Raw genomic sequence first — 10,309 nt, 5'->3', positions numbered from 1 at the left:
TAATATTTAAATGTATAATATGATATGCTTGTGACAAGATTATCGTTCAAATGAAAATTTAATTTTGTGTATGATATGTAGAATGACATTCGTACACAGCTAATACATTTTCAATAAGAATCAAAGATGAAAACGGATTAAAAGCAAATAAATAATTCATTATTTTATTATTTATATATCTCCAACTCTATACAATCTGCTAATATATACCGAATAAATGGATTCGTGGAGCCATCTTCTGTCCATTTGAAATTATTCCAACAAAATTTGCCCCTCTGCCGATAACATTGACTAGTCATTTTCTTCTACAGAAATAATTACAAAAAATACAAATAATATAATATCATTAATAATAATATTATTGCGTCGCAAATATGCAAGCTTTTTTCTGTCCAGTATTAATAATGAATATTGCATCAGAAACCAGAGTTGTGCATTTACACGTAAAATAATAATAACATCTATATCTATGTGTATGTAATATAAACTATACACATGTTTTACTTGTTATTTATATGTATAAACAAAAATTTATCATCGAAGCTTATATTGTCTAAATTATATATGTGTGTACACTAATAAAAGTCAGATATATTAATATATATTAATAATCATATACTATTTTAATAATTATAATAATAATTTACATATTTTATATTGCTTGTGTGATTGTTCATATAAAAAATATTCGAGTAAATTTAATATAAATAATACGTACACATTTTTTTAATATAAACTCTTGAAATTAAAAAATATATATGGCACAATCTTATAATAACTATAATTTATATCGACAGTCGAGAAATTCACATCTCATATATCCAACAGTCGTAATAATGTCTGTACTTTTCTCAATCCAATTATTCTCAATCCAACCAAGATTTACTTGAGAACAATGAAAATTTACTTGGAACTAGTCTAGCTTTATTTTATAATATCTCATCAATGAATGTAACATGCATAACGTTCCGTTCGATGAATTCAATCATGCGTTTCGCGGACTCGCCTGTTGTGGAATCTGACCGGTTCCGATTTTTCCACAGGATCTGCTCTGTAGAAGGTGGAACTGGTTGAACGGGTGCTCTAGCAGGTTTAATAGTTCTCGCCTTTCTCTCGCGGTCTTGTTCGACAGCCGATCGATTTCACAACTCCCGCGGTGATATCGACCCCCTGCGAACTAACGATTATCACAAACGACGTCAGCTGTTTGTCCGGACCTAGCGCGTTATCGCATACGCACGAGCCTCCTCGAATTGTTGTCGGGGATTTCGCACAAGCCCCCCTGCAGCGAGGGATTCCTCGTTGCCTCATCAGAATCTTTTGACGGCATGCGGTAGCACATCAATCTCAGATTGGCTCAGATCAGCGTGTGAATTCTACGAAGCAACAATGTTCTCCTGGAGGAATGTCTTCTCCGTCGTCTCACAAAAGTTTGGGAGAAAGCTGCATTTGTCAAAAATCCGGTGAGTATGAGACTCTGATATTCTTCTGTCAGAGACTCACGTGGATAGTTATTTTAATTTGCAAGACAGAGAGCGTATAATAAATCGTAATAACACATCCTAATATATATATATATATATATATCACTTGCTACAACAATAATGTAACTTAAAAATTGTCATTTTTCAATTTCTTACAAAAAAAAGAATAGAAACATAAAAATGAAATGTAAAAGAAAAATGGAAATATAAAAAAAAAATTATTTTGGAAAGAAAAAAAAACAATATAGTTTAAAGAGTATTTTTGATTTTTATAATCAGTTATTACATTAAAATTACGTTTCAAAATTAATATTATAAAATGTTCAATGATTCAAAACATTTAAACTTATTTTCTTTGTTTTTTAATAGTATCATTTTTGTAATATATAAATGAATGAAGAATACTTATTATCAAATATCAATATATATGGAATTTATAAATATCAAATAAAAAATATTATAAATACACATTAAAAGTATTGTAGAAAAATGTAAACAGCAAAGTCGAAAGGTAGTTCTATTTTTATCTTCAATTTTTATAAAGATTTCTTGCCAATATATTTAATTTTATTAATTTTATATAGTAATAATAAAAAATATATTATATTAAAAATATAATATATTTTAAAAAAATTATTTTCCGCTGCTTTTAAATTATGAATCTTGTTGTTTGCAGGCAAGAAGCTGTGATCATAGACGGAACGAAAATAGCAGAACAAATTCAAGAAGAATTAAAGATGGTTATAGATACTTGTACAAATGCTGGAAAGAAAAGGCCAAAGCTGGTCGCGATATTAGTGGGAAATCATCCATCCAGCAAAGCATACATTGGTAGAAAAATGAAAGCAGCAAAGTCTATAGGTAATTTTATTTTTATTCTCAACAAATAAATAATTTTTGCTTAAAACTCGTATTGCTAATCTTTGTTAATTACCAGGAATTGAGAGTTATACTATTCATTTGGGAGAAAACATAACGCAAGCAGAACTTCTTAAGGAAATTGACAGTCTCAACAGAGATCCATCTGTTGATGGTTTTCTAGTACAATTACCGCTGCCGAAAAGCATAAATGAGAGAGAAGTATGTCAAGCGATAATTCCTAAAAAGGATGTGGACGGTTTTCATTTGGAAAACCTTGGTAATCTGACACTGGACAACAACAGTATTGTGCCAGCCACCGCCTTAGCTGTTAAAGAATTAGTACTTAGAAGCAAAATCGAGACTTTCGGAAAGAATGCTGTAGTTGTGGGTAGATCAAAACATGTCGGGCTACCTATCGCGCTGTTACTTCACGCCGATGGCAAAGGTGATTGATCTACTATCAATTTGACAACATGAATATAGTTGTATTGAAGTCGTATCGAGATAACAAATTCTGACGTCACAGACTTTTAAATCGTATCACTATTTGCAACATTATCTAAATTCTCGCAATTGTTTTATTTCGTAATATCAGACTGCCTATATATCTTGAGATATTTAATTCATTTTCTTTATTTCTGTCAGTTCGCAGCTTCTTTATCAATTCATTTTTGTTCTTTAATAAAGAAAACTCTCGTAGAGATTAAAATGTTAATTAGAAGTATCGAACGATCATTATTTGATTTATTAATAATTAATTAATTTCTTTTATACTGATGAAGTATTTGATTTTTCATGACTTTCTTTATTTTTATAGTAATTTATTTGCTTGGTCCTTTTAATGAATAAGAAATATACATAATTACATGAATTTTACCAATTTTTTTTGTTTTTATCTTTAATTTTTCAAACCAATTGTACATCTTATTTTCTGCAGGTGAAACAGGTGCGATGGACATGACAACGACAATCTGCCATCGTCACACACCTCACACGGAGCTAGAAAAGTACACGAAGCTGGCGGATCTGATCGTAGTCGCGGCCGGGGTTCCTGGCTTGATTACTAAAGAAATGATAAAACCAGGCGCTTGCATAATTGATGTGGGTATCACCAGGGTGAAGATGGCAGACGGCAAATATCGTTTGATGGGAGATGTGGATTACGACGGCGTGAAGGACGTCGCCGGATATATCACTCCAGTTCCCGGCGGCGTAGGTCCCATGACGGTGGCAATGCTGATGAAAAATACAGTCACGGCTGCTATGAGCAATCAAGAAGACACGAAGCAATCCGATCATTTAGAAAATAGCGAGGCATTTGTATATTGACACCTATAGATATTATTTAATTTAGAAACTCTATTTAGTATTATTTATAGATGTAATATATTGTTATATTTTGTAATACATGAATGAAGTATTATTTTTGCAAAGAAATATATTATTAATAAAGCCGTTTATATCTATTAGCCAATCAATTTTACTAAGCGTGATATTAGTAACTGTATTAAAAAGAAAATTGTACAAATAAAATGTTTTTTTTATATACACTTTATTAAGTTTTTTGTTACTTTTATATACTTTGTAATTTTTTTACATAAATGTTATTAATCCTAATTTCTACGAGATGTGTATATAACACTAAAATCAGAATCCTGTGAAATTCAAAATTAGGACACATTGGATTAGATCCAAAATTTATAAGCCTAGAAGAAGAAAAAAAAGAATCACAAAGCTCAAAAATATAAATCCGCTACTATTCGGCATTTTGAATCACAAACTATTCTCTGCTATAATTTAATTTAAATTATATAAGAAAATAAAAAAATAAAGGACTCCTAATTTCAAAAATAATAAAACGATAGAAAAGGGAAAATAAAATAATTTGTGTTTATAGAGAATAATCAAAGAATTATTATTAAACTATCATTTTCTAACATACCGACATAAAGAGCAATAAACAAAAAAATTTTGAAATTAAAGAAAAAAATAGAATTTAAGCAACAATTTTCCTTTTCGGAATAAATAATATTCTAGGCATGAATATACATAAATGTACAAAATTACAAAAAAATTACAAAAAAAAAATTTGGACGAGTTATATTTGAAAGAGTTATACTGCAATATTTATCTTGACCTGTTATCTCGGATTGTGCGAAAACATAAATTCTTTAATCGCAACGGATATGCACTAATTATTTTTTTCATGCGTACTCGCCAATTCGCCATATGCATGCATTTCTTCTATCTGTTTAATCCATTAGTTATCTCTAGAAAATTTTGAAAATTACAAGTGAAGAGTGGAGTGGAGTTAGTGGGGATTAGCTCGTCGACGTATCACGCGACTATTCGTCCAACTCCGGTATGTCATAGATAAACATTAAATAATGGTATTCGCGAGCACTGTTCGTCTCATCAGACAAAGTGAGAGAATCCTTCATACAAAGAGAATCGGTTGGACAATCTGTGATTATCCAAGAGTCCTGATATCGAATGATTCGAATGCCATCGAAATGAGTAAACCCAAAATCCTAATTACACGGCCAGATATACCCGTTGCAGGCTTAAACTTGCTGCGTAAACGGTGAGACTTGCATTTTAAATATTTAAATTATTGTCATTTTTTTTATTTAGGTATTGCTTCTTTGTTAATATGACATATTTAACTTCTTTATATTATGTAATTTTATGCCAGTCTAACTTGATGTCATGCCAAAGACAAATATGTAACAAGTTCAATAATATAAATACATATTTCATATACATGTTTATAATTTAATTTAATTTAAACCTTTAATACATGTTTTGTCATTTATAGATACCATCTTATAATATGGGATAAACCTGAACCAATACCTCGTGCTGAATTATTGGCTAAAATCTATGGAGTAGACGCTGTATTCTGCGTGCTAACGGATAAGATAGATAACGAGGTTCTAGACCATGCAGGCTCGCAGTTGAAAGTTGTGGCATCTATGTCGGTGGGCTTGGATCATATAGATATAAGTAGTTTGCAAAAAAGAGACATCAAAATTGGTTATACTCCGAATGTCCTGACTGAGAGCACTGCCGAGCTGATTATAGCTCTTTTATTAGCCACATCAAGAAATGTAGTGCATGCAAACTTAGCAGTTTACAAGTATGCATACAAGTATATGGAACATATAGTTTTGACCTTGGAACATTTTCCTAATTTATAAATAGTATAAGATCAATATTACATTTGTCTGTTTTTGTTGTATGACAAATTTTCAAATCTGTTGATTGATATAAGATAGAAAGATCCAAGAACTTCTCTGTCCTGCAGTCAATTAACACATTTGAAAAATTCGTTGTACGACAGAGACAACCAAATGTAATATTAGTCTCATTTAGAATAATTTTATGTTTTATAATCTTATTTTTCACAATTTTCTTCTATTCATGTAGGCTAATTAGTGTACTATGTTTATTTTTATGTAGATGACAATTTTTAAACTTCTAAAACTAATAAAAAACTTTAATGGGTTCCAATGTTTCTTTAACAAAAAGTATTGTTACGGATTTAAAGATGTATCATAAAATAGCACAATGTTTGAAATTGAATATTATGTTTATTACAGAGGTGAATGGACATCCTGGTCGCCTGTATGGATGTGTGGCACAGGGCTGGCAGGGAAAGTCGTAGGAATTGTTGGTTTAGGTAGAATTGGCTTTAGAGTCGCTGAGATACTTAAGAGTTTCAACGTTGCCAAGATATTGTATTTTAACAGAACTATCAAAGAAGAAGCATCTAATTTTGATGGTGAAAAAGTTGATTTTCCCACGTTACTCCAGAATAGTGACTTTGTCATAGTAACTGTGGCATTGACACCACAAACTAGATATATGTTTAATTCTTGGGCTTTCAATCAAATGAAGAAGACAGCTATATTCGTGAACGGTAGCCGCGGGGATGTAGTAGATCAACAAGCGCTGATTGATGCTTTAAAGAACAATACAATTGCAGCAGCTGGCGTAGACGTTACAACACCAGAACCGCTACCAATAGATCATGAACTTTTAGGGCTAGAAAATTGTGGTACGTATATCAATGCAGAGAGATGTGATAAGAAGACGAGTGAAAATATGACTGTTTCCCTGTGATACTTGAAGCGAATAACTTTTTTCACAATTATTTGTATTAGACATGTTTTTATAATATTTTGATAAAAAATATTTAACTCCTCAATATGCTTTTTTTGTTGTTATTGACAAAAATCTTAATAATTACAAATATATTATAGGTTTTTCAATTTGAATATTCACTTATTTATCTTATCAGATTCTATGTATTGGATGTTAAATATGCGGTAAATATCAATCTGCATTCTTTTAGTGATTTTACCTCATATCGGAAGCGCAACCATAGAAACTAGAAATGAAATGGCTTGTATCACAGCGAAAAATATTATAGCTGTTCTGGAGGGAAATCCTGAAGAAATGCCTGCAGAATATGGAAAAGTAAATTCTTAACACTGTTATATGATGTATACAATGAGAAATTCCTAGTAATTGTGATATATTTATTCCTCAGTCGAAGATAAACTTGTAATTTAGTTTTGCAATGATTTATATATGTACATAATACAAAATGTATAACTTATTTAAGAGCATACTATATAATTATATCAATTAAAAATCAGACTTTCAAAGTACAAGGTACACATAAATATTTTCAAACAACATTTATAAGTAATTATTATATATATATATGTATACATACATTTTATTTATACATTATTATTTGTCCTCTTTATTTGAATTTCTATTACCGCAACATCTTTAATAGTAATAAAACCTGTTCATATGTAGTAAAATGCAAAGCCGTAGTAATAGTGGCTTTTATTTGACTCGGCACTAAGCCTTTGAATAAACCTTGCACACCCTCTTCTTTTATCGTCACTTTCAAGCAATCCAGTAATCCGTTGCATTGGAAAAATTTACCGAATTCTTTACGACCGTGCTGGAAACCTTGTATCTGCAATCTCTTTTTAGCAAGATCGAAAGGGTACACAATCGTTTTCGCTATGAATCCAGCGGCGCTACCAGATAACATGGAATTATAGAAACCGGTATCAGAGGTGTATCTCTTATAGAGACCCTTGAAGAATTCATAGAATGTAAATTGCAGGCCGGTGTGAGGAGCAATTTGCAATAAAGTCGGTAATAAACCAAAAAAGAAGACTCTCGGCGATTCTTGTCGAAGAATTGAACTGGAAAAAGAGATAAAACATGTCACTCAAATGTAAAAATATTTTTATAAAGCTAATTTTTTATGCTAGTCAGTAAAACACTGACAATGAGTTAAAATCATCAACAGTACTTTGAAATTAATTGAAAGTAAATTTTTTGTAACTTGCTTGCAAGAATGTAATATTCCATTGTATACTCGATGATTATTCGATTGAGCTACTAATCTAGTTCTCATAGTGTCAAAAGGAAACGAAATGATTGTCCCCACACAGCTAGCACCAGCACCGGCGACAAAATGCATCGTGTGATGCCATTCTTCAATTTGTGGAACTCGTTGCAGCATTTTTAGGAACACATTATAACAATAAAACTATACATACAAGCGTATGATTAAAAATATAAAACATACAATAAAACTTGAAATTATGGTTGCCAAAAGTTTTCGATCTATATATAATTCTATATATAATTTTACAATAATCTTTGTCAATCTGTTTTTATATTGTAACTGTATATTGCAAGTTAATAAAATTCTTATTATTTACTGACGAAACTACGTTCACCAGAGATAAAATAGTTAATTTTCATAACACTCATTAGTCTGAAGACAATCCACATATTATTTTTTTCAATCAACAACAGTTCAATTTAAATGTATAGATAAGAATACTACGTGTATATACATAATTTGCCAGTAGATTCAACTTGGAATTTTTGAAAGAGTGAGAAATTCTTTAAAACGACTGCAGACTTATATACAGATCAGGGATATCCATTTCCAGTATTCTACGAAGATAAATAGGGTTATTGAAATACAAAAATGACTATAATTTTAACAAGGATAATGAGGAATAGTTATAAATTTAAAATAAATGAATTTTTTTCATTGTTTTTTCATTGTGTTCCCTATCCATTTCTGATTCCATTCTTGTTGTGCTTTGTATACTAGATCTTTATTTGTAAAGATTCTTTATCTGAACAATATAATGATATTTCTCGTCTGTTGGAAACTGTTGGCAGCCCTATACATAAATTTAACACATTAACTGCAACTAAATGATTGAATAAATTTTATTTTATACCTGACCCATTCCATAGGTAATTGAAATTAATTGTGCAGGTACGTGACCCTTCCATAAGGCGGTAGGTCCTTCTTCTCTTAAAATTAACAGAACAGCTTGTGATATAGATTTATATTTGCTAACGTGATACGTTGAAATTGGTTCAACTTGCAACTGTACAATACAAAAATATTTATTAATTGCAGGGCTGTAGAAAGATATATTAAAATATATCTTACTATGTAAATTGATGTACATACTTGGAATCTAATTTTTATCACATCCAAAGGTTGACATAACAATCTCGTTATAAATCCACTGGCAGCGCCAGCAATTGCATGATCTGAGAATAACTCAGTTGTTTTTTGTACTGAAAAGTCCATAATCATTCTGATGTATATTTGTTCAATTAATGAAATACAAAAGCGTGTAGTTTGTACCGAAGATTTAATTTTGTATAAACTTTTTGTATAGATTATACGTGTGACAACACATTTGATAAATTAAAAATCATCAACAAAATGAATCAGTACATATAAGTGACTTTGTCACACTTATGATGTTAACATGGTGTATTTAAACAAGATTCTTAGAATGTAAATGAAATTTTTACACCATTATTGTTATGAACTCGAAAATGAAGCAACCACATTTTAAACTCATCGATCAGCTGTTGCGCTAACCTACTCTAATATTACCTATCCTCAACTACTTTTAAAAAAAAAACCGCGCAAGCTATAGTGGGATCGCGAAAACCTCATCTCGTAAGAATTTCCAGTTGTAAAAGTGTACAAAACCCAAGGAGAAATCAATCACGAAGATGAAATCGCTTATGTGCTTGTTTTGCATGACGATTATCGATTTTGGAATTGCATTGCCAATAAACGAAATTTCCGTCAAAACGATACACCCTATTGTTCCAGACATAGGTAAATGAGAATGCATTATACAGAACATCTGACATGCATATATTTTTATAATGTAGATTAACTCTAATTTTGGTTTACTTCTTTTCTGACTTTTACTCTGATGAAAATTTTTTTCAGAATTGTTCATATCTTTGAGAATTTTTTATGTAAATTCCAAATTTTTTAGAATTTCTGAAATTTAAAAAAATTGTCAATTTTTTATATAAATTATTCGGCAAAGATGTACATTTTTTAGAATTCTTCATGTATATATGAAATGTATGAAATATACCTTAAATCATCTGTGACTTCTGAAATACTTTAAGATTTCTCATTCTATATAATTTCTGATGAATTTTATTAATCTATAAATTTAAGATATTTTTAATTTAAGATATTTTTTAGGCATTATAGAATCAGAAATCTCAGAATATTTCAGAAATCATATATATGACAAATTCCAAGAAAAGGTATAGAGACTTTCTCAATTCTTTTTGAACTTTCTTTTTGAAGTGTTCCAATTCGTATAAAAATCCTAAGAAAAATTTTCATCAGGATAGATCTACGAAAAGATGAAAAGTTAGTTAAAAGTTAAGTTAAAATTAATTAATATTAATTTATATTGATAAAAAAAAAATATATATATATATATATATATATATATATATATATATATATATATATAGTATATTTAATTAATTATTTATTTACTAACTAGTTAGTATAGTACTATAGTAATTAGTACTACGACTATTAGTTAGTTAAAGTTAAAACTAAATAA

General features: G+C 29.8%; 4 protein-coding genes across 4 annotated transcripts in view; 3 read left to right on the top strand and 1 right to left on the bottom strand.

Annotated features, from left to right (window-relative positions):
- Nucleotides 1–1,389: 1,389 nt before the first annotated feature.
- LOC105625905 (bifunctional methylenetetrahydrofolate dehydrogenase/cyclohydrolase, mitochondrial) lies at nt 1,390–3,674 on the top strand. Its single transcript, XM_012207214.1, has 4 exons — nt 1,390–1,463; nt 2,161–2,345; nt 2,422–2,790; nt 3,283–3,674. Exons 1-4 carry the CDS (start codon nt 1,390–1,392, stop codon nt 3,672–3,674), a joined length of 1,020 nt encoding a protein of 339 aa, XP_012062604.1.
- A 1,058-nt stretch (nt 3,675–4,732) lies between these two features.
- On the top strand, nt 4,733–6,839 carry LOC105625906 (glyoxylate reductase/hydroxypyruvate reductase). Its single transcript, XM_012207215.1, has 4 exons — nt 4,733–4,929; nt 5,164–5,484; nt 5,948–6,405; nt 6,703–6,839. The coding sequence occupies exons 1-4, from the start codon at nt 4,733–4,735 to the stop codon at nt 6,837–6,839; spliced, it is 1,113 nt and encodes a 370-aa protein (XP_012062605.1).
- Nucleotides 6,840–7,134: 295 nt separating this feature from the next.
- LOC105625907 (mitochondrial thiamine pyrophosphate carrier-like) lies at nt 7,135–9,009 on the bottom strand. Its single transcript, XM_012207217.1, has 4 exons — nt 8,881–9,009; nt 8,642–8,794; nt 7,727–7,929; nt 7,135–7,579 (listed from the first exon to the last, which is right to left on the bottom strand). The coding sequence occupies exons 1-4, from the start codon at nt 9,007–9,009 to the stop codon at nt 7,135–7,137; spliced, it is 930 nt and encodes a 309-aa protein (XP_012062607.1).
- Nucleotides 9,010–9,440: 431 nt separating this feature from the next.
- Nucleotides 9,441–10,309, top strand: part of LOC105625904 (astacin) — a 2,249-nt gene continuing 1,380 nt past the window's right edge. The window contains exon 1 of the mRNA XM_012207213.1: nt 9,441–9,549. Within this exon, the coding sequence (XP_012062603.1) occupies nt 9,441–9,549 (109 nt within the window). The remainder of the gene's footprint in view (nt 9,550–10,309) is intronic.

Source organism: Atta cephalotes (assembly GCF_000143395.1).
Source record: "Atta cephalotes unplaced genomic scaffold scaffold00004, whole genome shotgun sequence".
Taxonomy (NCBI): Eukaryota; Metazoa; Arthropoda; class Insecta; order Hymenoptera; family Formicidae; genus Atta; species Atta cephalotes.
This window is presented reverse-complemented; position numbering and strand designations above follow the sequence as displayed.

Bases quoted from the DNA above. Each gene is read 5' to 3' on its own strand.
- LOC105625905 (XM_012207214.1), top strand. From the start codon at position 1,390: ATGTTCTCCTGGAGGAATGTCTTCTCCGTCGTCTCACAAAAGTTTGGG. The intron at 1,464-2,160 runs GTGAGTATGAGA...TGTTGTTTGCAG, and splicing joins CTGCATTTGTCAAAAATCCG to GCAAGAAGCTGTGATCATAG. The intron at 2,346-2,421 runs GTAATTTTATTT...GTTAATTACCAG, and splicing joins GAAAGCAGCAAAGTCTATAG to GAATTGAGAGTTATACTATT.
- LOC105625906 (XM_012207215.1), top strand. From the start codon at position 4,733: ATGGTATTCGCGAGCACTGTTCGTCTCATCAGACAAAGTGAGAGAATC. The intron at 4,930-5,163 runs GTGAGACTTGCA...TGTCATTTATAG, and splicing joins TTAAACTTGCTGCGTAAACG to ATACCATCTTATAATATGGG. The intron at 5,485-5,947 runs GTATGCATACAA...TGTTTATTACAG, and splicing joins GCAAACTTAGCAGTTTACAA to AGGTGAATGGACATCCTGGT.
- LOC105625907 (XM_012207217.1), bottom strand. From the start codon at position 9,009: ATGATTATGGACTTTTCAGTACAAAAAACAACTGAGTTATTCTCAGAT. The intron at 8,795-8,880 runs GTATGTACATCA...TGTATTGTACAG, and splicing joins TGATAAAAATTAGATTCCAA to TTGCAAGTTGAACCAATTTC. The intron at 7,580-7,726 runs GCAAGTTACAAA...CTCTTTTTCCAG, and splicing joins GGAATATTACATTCTTGCAA to TTCAATTCTTCGACAAGAAT.